The sequence below is a fragment of the Panthera uncia genome, chromosome D4, assembly GCF_023721935.1.
Source record: "Panthera uncia isolate 11264 chromosome D4, Puncia_PCG_1.0, whole genome shotgun sequence".
Taxonomy (NCBI): Eukaryota; Metazoa; Chordata; class Mammalia; order Carnivora; family Felidae; genus Panthera; species Panthera uncia.
Window position 1 is genome coordinate 42504502 of NC_064807.1, and position 18494 is coordinate 42522995.

An 18494-nucleotide genomic window follows, 5' to 3' on the forward strand; every position below is an offset into this window, starting at 1 on the left:
TGTTGTGTTGCATTCATTGCTGATGATGTTAACTCATTACTTGGTTAAGATGATGTCAGCCAGGTTTTCCACTGTAAGATTAATAAGTACATTGCATTTATTATTAGTAGCAAGTAAGTATTTTTATGGGAAGATAATCTAAAGCTAAGTAAATTCCTCATCAACCTTTTACCTACCAACATTAGTATTCATTGATGGCTCTTACCTGTATCAGTTATTATTATGGTTGACAAATGATGACTTTCTAAATTCTATCTTCTAGATTATTAATCTTATTTTATTATTAATAATCTAGATTTTTAATAGGCATTCTTCAAGATAGAGCTTTCTCATTTATTTATTTGTAAATTTCTATTTTACTCAAAGGATTAAAACCCATTACTATCAAATCATCCCAGACATGGCCAGTGGGAGCCCCTTCAAACTGGCTTCTGTATCCTTTTGACATTTACTCCATCATTCTTTGAGCACTTCCCAGTTTTCTGACACAACAAGATGTTCCAGGCTCATTTTTTTATTTTCACTGCCCCTGCCCCACAGCCATTTCTACAGGAACAGATTCCTTAGTAGAGAATGCTGTTTAGAATCCAAAATCTGGGCACTTGATGTACTTGATTTTACTGAAATGTCATTGCCTCTAGGCCTCTCAGTAGAGAGGTCTAGGAAATATTATATACATTATGCGTATTTATATACATTCATTTATATCTATTGATATGACTCTATCTAGGTACCTGTCCATCTGTTAAAAACCATGAGTTCACACTGTTTTCAATAGCAATCCAATTCCATAAGGTTTATTCTAGTCTTCCCACTTTCCATATCTGTAACTCCTTTCTCTGACAGTTAAGAAATCTGGATCCCATTCACCTTCATGTATTTATGTATTTGTTCAATCTTCCCTGTATGTCTGATCTCCAGATATCCTGGCCCATTACTGAGCCCTGTCACATGCCAGTGGACTACCCCTCACCAAGCCTCAGGCTAAAATTGAGCCCCTACAAAGGAGAAGAAGGAAAGAAGTTGGGGGTCAGGGAGGGAGCCAGTTAAAAAGTTCAGGTCCAGCCACATAGTGCCCCCTCACCCCCATTGGGTCCACTGGACCAAAGCTGAGCCCTAGATATACTGGGCTGAAAGCTCAGCTCAGACTCCAATGGAAGTTTTTAAGCAGAAGAAGTAAAGTCACATTTTAGAAGCACTGGGCTGTGAATAAATTGGAAACTGGGAGATATAGGGATAAATTGGGAGCCATCAGTAATAGTTCGAAAACCTTGAGGGAACAAAGGATCCTAGACAGTGTTCCAGTTGGAAAAAGAGGTTTCTTTGCCCTACCTTAGGCTTTCTAGAGCTGGACATGTTCCATGTGTCTGATTTATTATTGCTTGATTGCTTTCTACCTCCTGACCTCAGAGACATTCTAAAGGAAAGAGATATCTTTGGGAGGCTTTTAAAATATCATATGATAGAAATGTTTTTTTGTCTTTTTTTTTAACTTTTAATGTTTATTTATTTTTGAAAGAGAGAGAGAGAGAGAGCACAAGCAGGGAAGGGGCAAAGAGAAAGGGAGACACAGAATCTGAAGCAGGCTCCAGGCTCTGAGCTGTCAGCACAGAGCCTTATGTGGGGCTCGAACTCACAAACTGTGAGGCCATGACCTGAGCTGAAGTTGGACGCTTAACTGACTGAGCCACCCAGGGGCCCCATCATATGATAGAAATGTTAAATAGAAATGTCAAGGTGGAGGATTACACACAATTTTAAAGAAAGCTTCTAACAAATAATTGGAATTTCCAATGGTGTTGTACGTCTCAATAACTGCATCTTTAAATTTTGAATAAAGAAATAAGCCCTACTTTGCTGCAAAAAATCAGGGTAAGAGAAGATTCTTAGGACACAGATTGGGGTGTAGAGAGTCTACCTTTAGAAATTATGTGTGTTCATACCAGCAACCAACAATGAGTTGCTGGAGGCAATGGCCATTACCTTTTCTGAAATAGTATAGGAGAAAAATGTTGGCAACTCACATAATGAGCTCTTGTCCAAAAGAAGGCAAAAATTCCTCCTTTTATATAGCTAATACAAACACAAGCTACTAAGAAATGCCAACCACCATGGGTCTTTGCCCACATTGTCTCTGATGGCCACCTTTACAAAAAACAAACATATCCTTGGGGGGACCACACTCAGCCTTTGCCCATTTGCTGCCAAGTACCACTGCTGCTCTACTGAAATAACAACTCCAAGTGTATTCATAACCTTGGGTGGCATCAGTGTGTTGTTTTCTATTTTTTAAGAATAGATACGTCATTTTGTCAGTTGTCATTTCTGAACTTGTAAGCACCAGGAATCCTGGAATTTGTATCTTGGATCCAGTTTGAATTGCTGTATTCATCATTCTCACCCTAAGAGGCAGTACAATATAGTATTTAGGCATGCAGGAGCCAGGCTCTCTGGGTTTGAATCCTGATTTTCTTATTTACTAGCTGTGTTACTTTGGATATGTTACCTGACCTTTAAAAACCTCTGTTATGTCACCCTGTAAAATGGGGTAACTTACAGTACTTTATTCATAGGGTTGATGTGAATAATAAGTGACTTTGTATATGTATCACACATCTTGGGTAAGCTTTGCCCCAAGTCCTGCCAGGACCTCCGTGAAAGAGACTGGGATGATACAAAGTTGAAGCTTATAAATCCATAGTGCTGGCCTCTGTGATAGGAGCAGCCCCATTCTCAGAACTCATGTGTCTAAGTCATGGTAAACTTGGATGTGATGCATGTGGAATTGATCTGGCATTAGACATTCTAAGCCATGACTAATTAATCATTTAAGTTCTCCAGACCTCAGCTCCTTGGTGCTAAAATGCATAAAATAATACTACTTACCTCACAGGGCTGTGGAGAAGATTATAGGAGAGAGTGCATTGAAAACAACTAGCCACAGTACCTGACTCATTGCAAGTTCTGCGTAAATGTTAGAATTACTATTGTTATTGGCCATAATGTGTGAAGTCAGACAGATTGCTGTCACATCATGGCTTATGGCCATGGCTAAGGGTCTCTGCCTAGGCCAAGGCAAGAGGCTAGCCAGATCCAGGCAGGGTGACAGGATCAGAATGCAGTAGGCCAGATGTTGGTCAGAACTCCAGCACATGAGGGAAACAAAGTGGGAATTGGGAAACCAAGGCTAAACTTTAAAATCCAATTATAAACACAGGCCAACCCAAGTATATCTGATGTGGGGCAGAGGGCAAAAAGACTAATCCCAGCCCTGAGGGGTGGAAGGTAGCTTTCTGTCTCCTGGCTACTCTTGGTCAGGAGTCAGTTACTCAGGAGCTGGACAGGGTCCAGCCTGAAGCTACAGAGCATCAGCTGTGATCTGTCAGCTCCCAAGCCTCCTCTTCAAGCAGGTTTTGACAAAAAGCGCAGGAATACGGAGAAGAAGGCCAGAGAGAGAAAAAAAAGCAATATGGAAAGAGAATGCTAGAGGAACCAGAGTTCTCAATAACATTTTGGCGAAGCGCCTAACCATGAAGCTAAACACCTGAAGCCTAGAAGCTGAAGGAAACCATAGTGATCATGTGTATCCTTATAGAGTCAGGATCCTTTAGCCAAAACCAGCGGGGCAGATGTGTTTTAGAATTCAGATTTTTTTTGTACTTTAGAAATATGTTAGGGTTACTATAACATAAATTATGTATTATTACCCCTAGTAAATTCTGGGGGGAAATGCCATAATCCAACAGGCTAACACTGCTGCAGTAAAGTATATAAATATTTACACTAAGTGGGATGCAACCTATAAAGGCATTATGTCAGTTCCGATCCAGTGCTGTCACCAAACACTTTGCACCACACTGAAGAAAATTTTGTGTTCAAGGCTTTGGGGACTTTGCAATGGCTGCTGACAGTTGTTCAGTGGACAGAGATGAAATGGTTAACCAGCCGAGTGACTAAACCAAGCACACACAGTTCACTGGGACTCCACTCAGTTTGTGTCACTTCCCATTTATTGAACATCTATGTTCTAGGCATCACGCTAGATACAGTGATTACAGTGACATACTCGTGTCCTGGGGCTGCCATAACACAGTACCACAAACAGGGTGACATAAAACAATAGAAATGTATTCTCTCACAGTTCTGGAGGCAGGGATGAAGGTGTTAACTCGACCATGCTCCTTCCAAAACCTGGGAGGTGAATCCTTCCTTGCCTCTTCTAGCTTCTGGTGTCTGCTGGGAATCTTTGACATCCCTTGGCTTGTAGAAGCATCGCTGCAGTTTCTGTCTCTATCATTACATGACATTCTCCTTGAATGTCTCTCTCCTTTCTTATGAGGACACCATTCATACTGGAATAAGAGCCCACCCTACTCTAGTATGATTTTATCTTAAGTGATTATATCTGTACTCACCCTACTTCTAAATAACGTCATGTTCTGAGTTACTGGGTGTTAGGACTCCAACACACAATTCAATCTAAAGTGCTAAACCAAAACAGACATTGCCCCATGCTCTCATCAAGGTAACAGTGGAGCAGGGTAGTCAGATTATAGGTGCATTGAGCACAGCAAAGAAAACATTCAACAGAATAAGGAGAAAAAAATTACAAACCATATATATGATAAAGAGCTAATCTCCATAATATAGGAGGAACTCCTACAACTCAATAGCAAAAAAAAAAAAAAAAAAAAAAAAAACAAAGCAAGCTAATAACCCAATTTAAAATGGGCTAAAGACTTGAAAGACCTCTCTCCAAAAAAAGACATATCAATGGCCAACAGTGTATGAAAAATGCTCAACATCTCTAATCATCAGAAAATGCAAATCGAAACCACAATGAGATATCACCTCATACCTGTCTGGATGGCTATCATCAATAAAACAAAGGACCACAGTGTTGACAAGGATGTGGAGAAATTGGAACCCTTGTGTATTGTTGAGTAGGAATGCAAAATGGTATAGCCACTATGGATGACAGTATAGTGGTTCCTGAAAAAAATTAAAAATAGAACTACCACATAATCCAGCAATCCCATTTCTGGGTATTTATCTAAAAGAACTGAAGTCAGGATCTCAATGAGATATTAGCACCCCTATGTTCACTGCAGCACTATTCACAATAGGCAACACGTGGAAATAATCTAAATGTTCTTCAGCAGATGAGTGGATAAAGAAAATGTGGTTTATACATACAAAAAAATACTATTCACCCTTTAAAAAGAAGGAAAGTCTTCAATGTGTGACAATATGGATGAACGTCAAGAACGTAATGCTAAGTGAAATAAGCCAGTTACATGAGTACAATACTGCATGATTCCACTTGCATGTGATATGCAAACAGTCAATTCATAGAATCAAAGAATGGATGGTGGCTCCCAGAGGCTGGATGAGGGGAGAAAGGAGGAGTTACTCACCAATAGGCATAAAGTTAAGCAAGAGGAGTAAGTTCTAGAGATCTGCTGTACAACATTGTGTCTATAGTCAACAATACTGTATTGTACACTTAAAATTTTGTTAAGAGGATATTGTATTGTGTTCTTACCACCATAAATTTTTGTGAGTGTTGATAATTTCCAGAGGGGGAGGTAGCAATGAGACTATATAGTAGGCGAATTTTACCCAGTTGAGGGATCCATCCCTGAGTGAGTAACATTGTCAGCGAAGACAGAGATGAGTAAATGTCAACCAGGCAATGTGAGGGGAAAAAGCATAATGCCCTATCCTCTGAGCGGCTGCCTCCTTGCATCGCTGGGCTTGTGGGGAAGCCAGGCTCCAGAATCTCAGGAAGGCCTGTAAGTGCCTCACAGGCTGCAAGACACAGCCAATCCCACCCCGAGGGTGACTTCCCAAGGCTGCAGCACCCCCTCAGAAACAGCCAAAGGCACAGAAGGCTGGAAGGCAAGCAGCTGGCCAGACCCAAGGCTCACAATTGTAGTCCCTACACAGACAAATAGGGGGAGAATCTCTGTTTTCCTTTCCCCTCCCCTTTGGCCTAAGTTGGTCCAAATACTTTCAACCGAGAATCAGCAAAGTGCTTAATACACAAATAGTTTCTGCTGACCTCCTCCCTTGAAAATGTAATATACTTTTATCATGGGTAGGCAGATATGTCTGTTTTGTGATTTGATGAACAGTGTTGAAGTGGCCTCATGGCTGCCAAAAGGCCTCTGCTTCAAGGTCCCAGTGACCCAATTTCTTCCAGAGGTGAAGGCATAAGTGGGGGCACTAGAAGGGCAGAGTCCATACTAGGACAGGTTTTAACCTTGGACAACATTCACTGTGTAGGCAGCTCCTTTGTGAAACACACACATTGTGGTCATCAGCATTGAACACGGTTGTTGGATTTTGTTTTATAGCCACAACATATTAGAACTTTACTGAAAAGTAGGGGGAACACCCTTTTTTTGATGTTTATTTATTTTTGAGAGAGAGAGAAAGAGGCATAGGATCTAAAGCACACTGTGCTCTGACAGCAGAGAGCCCAATCGGGACTTGAACCCACAAACTGTGAGATCGTGACCTGAGCCAAAGTCAGATGCTTAACCAACAGAGCCACCCAGGTGCCCTGGAAGACATCCTTTTTTGAACCTTAACAAACATAGAGAAAAGTGCACAAATCCTATACGCGTGCCTTTGTGATTTTTCTCGAAGTGGATCCAGACATAGCACCCAGATCAAGATAACATCCCAGAATCCCTCCCCCCAAGTCTCCTCTTCTAGTTACTGCCCACCAAGGGGAACTACATCCTGATTTTAACATCATAGATTCGTTTTATGTTTTGAACTTCATATAAATGAGAGCATAGTATGAACTTTGCTTTTGTGCCTTTCTTTACTCAATTTTATGTTTGTGAGATTCATCCACGTTGCTTCTTTTTGAAGTTTATTCTCACTGTTCTGTGTTATTGTATAAATATATCATCATTTTTTATCCACTCAGCTATTGGTGGACATTTGAATTATTCCCCATTAGAGCTATTATGAATAGTGCCTCTTTGAATATTCTTATATATGTCTTTTGATGAACATACACATGTTCAGAGGAGAGAGTATGTACTTGTATTAGTTGTCTATTGTTGCCTAATACATTTCCCTAAATCCTGGTAGCTCACAACAAAAATAAGTGTTTATTATCTCTCACCATTTAATGAGTGAGGAATCTGGGAGAGGCTTGGAAAGGCAGTTCAAGGTCTCTTATGAAGTTGCAATCGTCTGGAGGCTAGACCCAGTCCACCGGATATGCTGGCAAAGTAGCTCACTCATGTGATTGGCAAGTTGGTGCCAACTCTTGGTGAGCAGCTTCAGTTCCTTTGCATGTGGACTTTCCTGAGGACTGTCTGACTGTCCTCATGACGTGACAGCTGACTTACCCCAGAGTGAGCAAAGAGAGAGAGAGCCAAATGGAAAATATATCCTTTTCATGAGTTAGCCTTGGAGGTCACATAGCATCACTTCTGCTTAATCTTATTCCTTGCAAGTGAGCCAGTAAGTTCAACCCAAACTCAAGGCTTCATCTTTAGAAGGGAGAGGCAGCAAAGAATGTGTGGATATATTTTAAAACACAACATTTAAAGCTAGGAATTAAGCCAAACTAGAAATCTAAAAATAAGTTTATAGAAATTCACACAAGGATCTAAAAGAAATACATATTCAATCCAGCCTCTCTTCCATTCATTTAAAACTTTGTGAATGTTTATAGAACAGTTTTCAAAGTATTCCCTGGAAACAGCGTGGTACAATAGAATGGACTAAGACTTTGGAGCCAGACGCACCCAAGTTTGAATCCTGGATTCACTACTTACTAATTATGGGTTTGGGGCAAATCAACCTCTTGAATTTTCAGATTTCCTCAAATATAAAGTGGGAGAAGTCAGTAGAGCCTATCTCATGTTGTTTTGGAGATAATTAAATGAGATAATGGGTATAAAGTGCCCACTATGCTGGTAAGTCCCTTCTATTTGTTCATTTATCAGGAAATTGTGAACCATGTACATTAACTATCTAGAAGGGGCCAAAATGAACACTGTGAGTGATACAAAACAGACTCACAGAGCTTGCCTTCAATAGGTGTATACTCCAATAGGGCCCTTAACATTAAGGCAGAATAACTGTAATATAATTAGGAAAATGATCAGTGTCTGGAGCAGGTAGGGGCACAATCCTTTAAACGTGGGTCATATTTGGATACAGAGAAATGGAAGACATCTTAAAGGATGGACCCGGAAAGGACAAAAAGTATTCCAAATTCAGAGTAACAGCTTGAGTAAAGACAGAACTAGAGAACCAGAGGGCATGAGCTGAGAATAATGAAGTTGTTTGCTACGTACATGACTTAAACACAGGATAGATGAGAGGAGGTAGTGGAAATAGGAGCTGGTAAGGTAGTTAGAGATCAGAGTAGCAGAAGGAGATTAAGAGAGTGTGCACTCAGTTTTGCAGTCTAATGAAAAACATTAAGGCCAAAGGTTTTTAAGCTGATTTTCAGGGCTAGCTACAAAAGCTAGGAGGGCCTAGCTACTTAAGGACCTACTTGCCATGCTTTTCTTGGCTAACTCCTGTTTGTAGAATTTTTGTGCCTCACATTGTAAATAGAACTTTCTAACACTGATCATTAAAGAACACTTCCCACTCCAAGCCCAGGCAACTTAGCTTTTCCTTATCATTCCCATTTTGGAGGCTGCATCAACAGGGAAATGGAATGGGATTGTTTTTATAGGCCTGCAGCTCACTGTAAATGTACTTCGAAAGACTTGGCCATTTGGAATGGCCAATTATGCACTCAACTCCTCTGTGTGTATTTGACTTCTACTTCCAGATAATGAGCCATTCTCTCCACTTAGTTCCCCTCAAGAAGACTGATCTATTTAGCAACCTTCATTTTTGTTACATTCTCCAGTCCTAGGTGGTGATGATATTTATACATTAGACAGAGACATTTCTATGCTGTGATGGAAGCTTGAAGGAAGTCGGAGCCAACGACCTTTTACTCTGAAGCCAAAAAAAAAAAAAAAAAGCACAAATTTTTCAGTCTTGCTAAGAATGGGGACTAGGCAAATTAGCAGAAAAGCTTCTTCTAGACCTGTTCAAGATATAGTGCCCAAAGCCTTTCTGTGCTCAAACCTATGTCATATCTATCATACCCCCGCTTATTTTGATGAAATTTGTATATTTTCTCAAATTAGACCCAGTTATAACCGTTCTTGGTGATTTTACGGGCAAAAATGGATGTTCCATTTTATCACCTACTTTGTTTATCGTAAAAGAATTCTAGAGCACCAAGGAGAGGATGGGTTCTAGGCTTGGGATAGAATTCTTAGCCAATCTTATGCTGGAACTTACCACATTCCCAGGTATGTATTTTTTACTCTGTTAGCAACACTTGATGTCATGATGTTCTCTGCGCAGGTACTAAGGGTGTCCTCGTCTCCTCTGATTTCTTCCCAGGTGGGAAATTGGCAAGTGGAGTCCATGCAGTCTCACCTGTGGGGTTGGCCTACAGACCAGAGATGTCTTCTGCTCCCACCTACTTTCCAGAGAGATGAATGAAACTGTAATCCTGGCCGATGAGCTATGTCGTCAGCCCAAGCCCAGCACAGTGCAAGCTTGTAACCGCTTCAACTGCCCCCCAGCCTGGGACCCTGCACAGTGGCAGCCAGTGAGTTCTGGGGCTACTCAGTTTTGGAGTTGGTGTGTACAGCTGATTCAGGACAGGGAACCCTCTCTTCAAGGAGTTTTGTCCCATTAAAGGAAGGTTCCAGGTCTGTTCCTCCCTCCCTTCTTAGTAGTCCCTCAACCTTATTCAAATCCAGATATTTTCATCATAAATACTGTCCTCTTTCTATGGTTTTGCACCAGTGTCCTCCAACAGCAATTCAAGACCCATCTGTTAAACTGAGTATATGCACAACAGAGTTTTCACCAAGCTAAGAAAAAAAATTTTTAAGTAAGGACAGTGTGATAGGTTTTCCGTAAAGCTACAATTATTCTGAATTTGTGCCTTTTCTAGTTTTTTACTGCTTAAAATTCTAGGAAGTAAGGGTCCTAGGCAATGAATTTTCATTTTTTTTTCTTTTAAATATAGTTACTTACTGGGGCACCTGGGTGGCTCAGTTGGTTGTGTCTGGCTCTTGATTTCGGTTCAGGTCATGGTCTCCTGGTTCGTGAATTTCAGCCCAGCATTGGGCTCTGTGCTGACAGTGCCAGGCCTGCTTGGGATTCTGTCTCCCTCTCTCTCTGCCCCTCCCCCACTCATGCTGTCTCTCTCTCTCTCTCTCTCTCTCAAAATATATAAACTTTAAAAAAAATAATTACCAAAATAAAAGATTAGAAATCAAGCCAATTCCAGACTTTTTAAAATTTTCCCAAGCTCTAAGAACTATTGTTTTTTAAAACAATAGGGGTTGCAAACTGCCATCCAAAGCCAGGGCCATCTCATAGACAGTTATTATAAATAAAGTTTTATTGGAACACAGCCATGCCCATTTTTTTTTTTTTTTTTTTTTTTATGTATTGTCTATGACTGTGTTTGCACTGGAAGGGCAGAACTGCATGGTTGTGACAGAGGCCATTTAGCCCACAACACCTAAAGTATTTACTCTGTCCTTTTACAGAAAAAGTTTGCTAACCCCACCCTAAAGCATACATTATAATAATACAAATACCATAATATTCTATTGAAAATACATATTTATCAAATTTTAATTAAATAATTTTTTGCATGCCTTTAAAACAGAGGAATTTTAGGTTATTTGGATAGAATCTTATTTTGCATTTCTTATTCATGAGGGTATCAGGTATATCTTTAAAGTGACAACAATGATCACAAAAAGTAAGCCTGAAAGGTGAGGGGGGGACATGCATCCCAGTTTTGCTAAAATAGTTTTCCCTCTCAAAAGTGTCCCAATTAAAATGATAAATTATATGGTTACCCAAGTGAGGAGAGAGCATTGCAGCTTATATACCCTTGCCTTAGTGCTGAGGTGGGCGGGGGCAGCGGGAGTCGGGGGGCTGCCTTTTCTAGACTGCCATGCGTTCCCATGCTTTTCCACCATCAGTTGGCAAAGCCACTTCCTTCTCTCTGCCCATCTTGGGACTGTGATTTACAAAGCACCCAAAGAATCAAAGAGTAATCAGTGAGCAAAACTCTAAAATGTAAAGCATCTGGAAAAAGATATTGACTACTTCCTTTTAGAGCTTAAATATCTGTGTGGCTAAACTCATAAATACCATGCTACTATGTGACAGTTTCTAGAAATCAAGAGGATGTTATATATTTTGAATGCCTGTGTACCAGTGTTCTTAAGAAATATTATTACCTAACTGAAGTTAATCTTCACAACAATCAGTGGAAAGTAGGTTTTATTATCTTCGTTTTAGGTTTGAGAAAACTGGGCTCATGCAGGTAGCAAATCTAGGGTTGGCCATCAACCCAGTTTTATGTGATCGTTTCCACTATACCCCGTTTTAGAGACGACTATGGCTGAAAGAGCAATCAGGAATTATATAGGAGTCTTCTTGTTTTACACATTATGTAACTGTGGCCCAGATATGGTCTTGCCCAAGATCATAAAGCCTGGTGCAGACCCCAGGTCTCCTGATTTTACACTGATTTTATACTGATTTTAACTAGAATGAATCCATGACCTCAAACTGTAACACAAACTAATGCCAACCCTAAGACAAGACCAGAAATCAATGCACATCAACCTCCACTACTGTATTAAGTCCCCATATTATTAACTTGTGTCTCTGTTAGGTACATAGTTCTGGAAAAAATACTTATTGAATGAAAAAAATGAATAACTAGATCAAGAATACTGCCCCACAAGCCCTGAAAATGCTGACCTTATATCTTATTGATAAGTTTGTTTTATGGTTATAGGTCCTAATAATGAAACTAAATAACGAAACACTGCTGTGTTATAGCACCATGATTGAGAACCACTGTTCTCAATCTGAGACACTTTGATCATGACAGTCTTCTGCTAGGATTTTTTTCAGTGACATTCCATTGCCATATAGTAAAGCCAAATGGCATGGTCAGGCCTACATCCCCCTGCACATCTGCTCCTGCCCATCTCCCACCATGTTTCTCCCACCCCTGCTTGTACATTCCTAATGACCCATGCTTGTCCCTGCCCACACGCAGTTCCCTTCCCCTCTGCTTGTCATATCAGGCAGGAATCCCACCTCTTCTACCAGGACCCCTTGCTATCTTCCTGCACATGGTGTTCATGGTCAGTGCTGCTCACTGAACAGTCACATTCCACCTTACTGTGTGAGCACTTTTCCATGACTTTTGAGTAGACCCTAAGGTCAATGAGACAGAGACTAAGTCTCAGGTATGTAAAGCATAGAGGATGGTGCTGAAAAATTCCATGGCAAGTCTGCCAGTCCATTTATTGAGCACTTACCCCATTTCAGGACCTGCTTCTCTTTTTAATAAAAGCAGCATTACTATGTTTCAAGTTCTAGGCACTTTACATATTTAACTCCCTTAATCCTCACTACCCTATGTGATCATTACTACTGTCCTCCCTGTTCCACAGATGAGGGACGTAGAGCACTATGAAGTTAGCATGAATTCAAACTTCATGTAGCAGAACTCTTTCTACTGCTCTCATATTTTCTCTTTTAATCCATTCAGAACAATCCTGTGAGGAAACAAGGCTCAGAGAGGGTTCCTTGCCCCAGGTCACATGGCCAATAAATAGCAAAGGGGGCCTGTATGCCTCAAAACCCCTTCTCTTTTCCACTATGCAGTTCAGCTTTCCCAAGACCTCTTTACCATTTCCTCCAAAGTATTAAATTGTGAGGAAATCTAACACCAGCCCTAAAATCAGCAGTTTACATAAAGCTCACTATTTGTTGTCTTATCCAGGGCAGTTAATCTGTGCGTGTTTCCTGTTGCTGCTATAACAAATTACCACACATTTAGCAGCTTAAAACAATGTGAATTTACTGTCTTATAGCTCTGGAGGTCAGAAGTCTGAAATCAGTTTTACTTGGCTAAAATCAAGGTGTTGGCAGGCCTGCGTTCCTTCTGGAGGCTCTAGGGGAGAATCTATTACCTTGCCTCTTCCAGCTTCTAGAAGCTGCTTGCTTCCTTGGCCCATGGCCCCTTCTTCCATCTTCAAAGTGCCTCACTTCAACCTCTGATTCTGTCCTTTCTCTCTGACTCTGATCCTCCTTCTTCCCTCTTATAAGGACCATTGTAATGACACTGAGCCCACTGGGATAATCCAGTTATCTCCCCATCTGAAAATGCTAATGACATCTTTAAAGTTGCTTTTACCATGTAAGATAACATTTTCACAGGTTCCAGATTTTAGGACATAGATGTCATTGTTCAGCCTGCCAGTCTTCTATATTTTGGGCTATGCATTAGTCTCTATTAGCACAATATTCTTGAGATTAAAATTAAATTACCACTGCACTCACCACTATCTGTGAGCTTCACGTGCACCAATCTTTCTTTATTCATTTTTATTCTAAAAAATAAATGGAAAAGAGAAATGAGACGAAAAGAGATAGTTGCTAGAAGGGTTAACTGAGATGAATTAGGGAGTCCACTCTGAAGCATAATTTATATTTCTCTGTATTATGCATGTTTTATGATCAGGATTGTGTCCACCCAACTACACACACATATTGCACACATCTGTGCAGAGACTAAAACAGTCACCATGGCCCCTGTTTTCTCCCTTGCTTAAAACTATGATTATGCGGCCATTTCCCTATAAACTGTTTTTTTAATCAGGGTTACAATTCAAAATGCCTATAGTTTAGCTATATAAAAAGGTATATGCGAGCAGAGTCACGGCTAGTAATAGTAAGAAAAAAGAGGAATTTTAATGACAACTACAAATGCTTGAGACCTCACTTTTTTCATTTTTTGGACTTAAACACACACACGTAAAAGAATGACTTTGGTCTGGATTCGAGGATTGTAAACTGGCAGGAAGAATCAATTGAGTCATCAGTTTTGTTACATTCCAGTGACTAAAATATAAATTCTCATAATTTAGAAACCATGCTTATTTAAAACATTATATTCAGGGGGAAAAATATCTATTAGGATGTTTATCTCAGTTTTGGCAGTGTGTTTTATAGGGAAATGAACACTTGATCCTACCTTTAGAATCAACAACAAATGTAAGCAAAACAGAGATTAGAAGCAAAATGTCACATATGCAGTGCTTTTGTTTTTGTTTATTGGCAGAACACTTTTTGTAATAATTGCTCTGGATTTCAGTGGTTTTGTAGCCCCATGCTTCACGCGGTAACAGGAATATTAAACCCAGAAGATACACTGGACACCACTTGTGTGTCCAGGGTTAAGAAAGATCATTTCGTATTAGATCAACAAGGTGATTCTAATCCACAAAATAGTTGGGGTATAAATTCTGTTCTCATTTAATAATTTTGAGCAAGACTCCAGGCTTCATTTTCTTCGTTTCTCTGAGGCCTAATTCACTGTGGCTCAGTTTGACCTCTGTTGTATACCAAGCACTGTCTCTACCAGCCTTTTGAACCTCTCAGTCTTGCATATCACAAAGTTACATCAAATTCCAAAGGTCTAACACCAAGCTTGATAACCCAGTCACCTGGGTTTGCCAGCAGACCTCTTCTTCCTTCACAGGGCATACTACCTTCTAGCATGTTCTCTAACCCATTGCCTTGGTTCTAGTCCTCACAACTAACCAAACTATCACAGCCTTTTACTTGGTGTGTCCCTGTAATTGTCTTATTTCTCATCCATTGTTTCCCAACTTGGTACAGTTGTTCTTTACTACAGGCCTTCTGTTGAGCCTTTAAAATATTAATATGTGCTGAGGGCCCCCAAACAGCGTATGGTATGGAGTGTTATTTAGACTTACATGGCCTGGAACCTTTTCTCCATGGTGCACCTATTAATGGCTCACAGGGCAGTACTCTCTGGAACCCATCAGCCTTCATTGCCTGAATAATTTTCTACAAATTGGATTATGTTACACCCGATGATCTTGAGATTGTATCCAGATATGCCCAAGGCCCTTCACTGTTTGCCCCTCGGCCGGCTTCTCAGTCTCCTTTCCCAACTGCAACCTCCCCATGAACTCTATCCTCTACCTTCTCAGGTCTCCTCAGAGATAGGCTTAGCAACCAGGTTTTAGTCATCTTAAATTCCCAGCACCTAATACAGTGCCTGGGACTCAGCAAGTACTCAGTGTTTGATGAAAGAATGAATGAGTGAATGAAGAAATGAATGAAATGAGTTAGAAACTATAAGTAGAACACATTAAAACTAGAAAGCTGACCTTAGAAAGAATATAAATGTCACTTTGTGTTGGGCTCAATGATATGACTTGAGGGACCAAGGAAATGAACTCAGATCTCAGTAAATAAGGCTACCAACATGAAACCAAAGGTGTCAATACAGGCAGAATTTCTTAACATGTGATCACGGGAAAATCGTTCAAAGTACAGGACACTTAGGCCACTGTAGTTTTATATAGAAACCTAACTTTTAAATGCTCTCCTTACTGTATATTTTTTACTTTCTTATAAAACTACTGAATCTATGACCTTATAGCATGAAACATGTATGGCAGCAAGGATAATCATTAGCATAAATACTATTTGTTGTTATTTATTCTGTTTATGGCACGTATTTAAAAATAATACCCGTACTAGAGATCTACCTCATCAGGTAATCTCAACACGTTCCCAAAGTTGTCGCAGACTTTGGAAACTTTATTAATTTGAAATTTTATCTGTAGTTTTTAAAAGTTTCTAAAGACACCCTTTCAGCCGTGCAAACACAGCAAGGAAACTTTCTGAGCAAAGATGAGGCAAGTGTTTAAGAGCAAACATCCCTGACAATAGTAACTTAGCTGGATGGTTATCTGCCACACCTGGAGGGTCACAGCACCCAGCAAAGGACACGTTGCGTCTGGCTAAAACCCACTGCTGACTTACTTAGAAACAGCTCCTGGCTAATGATAAAACAGCTCGATAAAAGGTGGATGTTCAGCCTATCATCTGGATGTTTGTGTCACGTCTTTTAAACATCTGGATTTTTGGCTCTTTTGTTCATCCAGTCGTCAATTCAACAAACATTTATGAAGTGTGTGCTCTTTGCCAGATGCTACATTAGGCACCGGGGAATAGAAAGATGAGTGCATTCCCTTTCCTCAAAAGATGTGTAATCCTGTGGGGGGGTGGAGGGAATTGCAGACACATAAACAAGTAGCCCTTGTAGAAGACATGTAGCACCCTTCCAGGTCAAGGCAGGGTGGGAGGTGACTCATTCTTTGAGCCTTTGAACTGGTCCTTCAAAGGTGTCTTGGAAATTTCTGGATAGACAAAGAGGCAAAGGGCATTGCTCACAGAATGAACAAGGTGATCAAAGGCCTGAGCAGAGAAGGCATCTGTGTGCCCAGGGAAGAGCAAATTGTCCCCATGGCAGGCCACCAAGGAATGTGGCTGGGTAGCTCAGCATGGGTCAGAGCATGAGGGCTCTCAAGGGTGTTCTCGGGAGTCTGAATCTGACCTCCTAGGTGTTAAGAATTTCCTAAAAGTTTTCTGGGCAGATCAAATCTTGAAACAAGCTAATTTTCTTTACATTTTCTTGTAACTGCTTTGTCATCACATTGTCACAGACTTCTGCATATTGCCGGCGGGGGTCACCTAAGGGCCTGTCCCTGAAATCAGTCCTATCTGCAAAGTGATGACCCAGCTAGATTATGTTTCATGAGTGGTCACCCTCTATAGCACAATTTTATTACATCTCCACCCATAGGTGGACCAATTATTTTCATCATCTATTTCCTCAATTTGAAAGAGAGAGAAAATTAGCCTGCGTTTTTCCTTATTGCCACATTCACTAAGAAGTTCTAACTAAGCAGCTTGGATCAGAGAGCTGTTCTTATGCAGCTACTTGTTTATTTTTGGAACACTTACTCACATTGAACGGAAGCCGCTGTGCCTTCTTAGATAGTTAGAAAAGAAAATTTTAGCCATCAAGCATTGAAGAGATCTGTAATCCCACAAATCCAGTGTCACTAGTGAAGTGACTAAAACGTCTGTCACCATGTAACAGAAACTTCAAGAGCATGTTCTTTATGGCTAACAAACTCAATAGGACCCATGGGGAATTTGTGAATTATAATCAAAGGATTGGAAGAAAAGTGGCTTAATGTAATTTTGAGGTTCAGAGAATAATGATTTTATGAATCAGCTATTAGTTTTCTCAAAGATAAATACACTGCATTTTCACTACAGTGTACATATTTATGGACCATACCTAGATGTCACATTCTTCCAGCATCAGTTATAAAATGTCAGTCTGCTGTTTAGCTCATACCCTAATTACTTCTTTACTAGGAAAAAAATCATTAATTTTAAAAGAAAAAAAAATAGGGTGTAGAGGAAAACTGGAGATATCCAATCCTAAGGTCTCCTATTCAAGATATAACACTATCATGCTGGGGAAATTTTTGAATGCAATTCTCAAGCACTAGTGTGAGCAACAAGAGAACCAAAATCCCTTTCTTCATAGAGCTAATAGGATAATGGATGATAATTTCCAAAGGGATGAGACCTATTTAAAAGAGGTATTTAAAAACAAAAAATAATGAATACATAAAATGAGGTGACAGAATAGAGACTGCTTTGGCTTTTCTAGCTAGTAGGTTAAGAATGGCTTCTCCAAGGGGCACCTGGGTGGCTCAGTCAGTTGAACATCTGACTTCGTCTCAGGTCATGATCTTGCAATTCATGAGTTTGAGCCCCGCGTCGGGCTGTGTGCTGACAGCTCAGAGCCTGGAGCCTGCTTCAGATTCTGTGTCTCCTTCTTCCTCTGCCCTCCCCCACTCGTGCTCTCTCTCTCTCTCTCTCTCTCTCTCCCTCTCCCTCTCCCTCTCTCCCTCTCTCCCTCTCTCCCTCTCTCCCTCTCTCCCTCTCTCCCTCTCCCTCTCTGTCAAAAATAAATAAGCATTAAAAAAATTTTTTTTTTAAATAATGGCTTCTGCAAGTAGGTGAGAATGGAATTAAACCTGAATAATTAGAAAGACTCAACCATGTTAAGATGTATGATGAGAGTGAGCCAGGTAGAGAGAAGAGCAAGTGCAAAGGTCCTGTGGGAGAAATAAGCTTGGGATGTGCAAGGACCACACACACACACACACACACACACACACACACACACACAACCAGTGAGGCCAAAATATACAGGGAAAGGGAAGAATTGTATGAGATGAGATTGCAGAGGTGTGTCTGGTTTCTCTTGTTCACTGCTACAACCAAAAACCTAGAACCATGTTTGGTCTATGACTGGTACTGAATAAATTTCTGCCAAATGAATGAATGAATTTAAAATTTGAGTTAGACAGTCTCAAAGGTTCCTTCAGGGCAGGGACCAGAGCATGTAGAAATTTGCAGGTCAGGGATAGAGGAGTTTGGATTTTATTCTAATCATAAAGGAAAGTCATTGAAGGCTTTTAAGCATG

The 18494-nt window shown here is 40.4% G+C and overlaps 1 protein-coding gene across 1 annotated transcript in view; it reads left to right on the forward strand.

Annotated features, from left to right (window-relative positions):
• The window catches only part of ADAMTSL1 (ADAMTS like 1), a 405773-nt gene that overhangs the window by 254203 nt on the left and 133076 nt on the right, over positions 1-18494 (forward strand). Inside the window, exon 21 of the mRNA XM_049627010.1 lies at positions 9448-9658. Coding sequence (XP_049482967.1) covers positions 9448-9658 — 211 coding nt within the window. The remainder of the gene's footprint in view (positions 1-9447; positions 9659-18494) is intronic.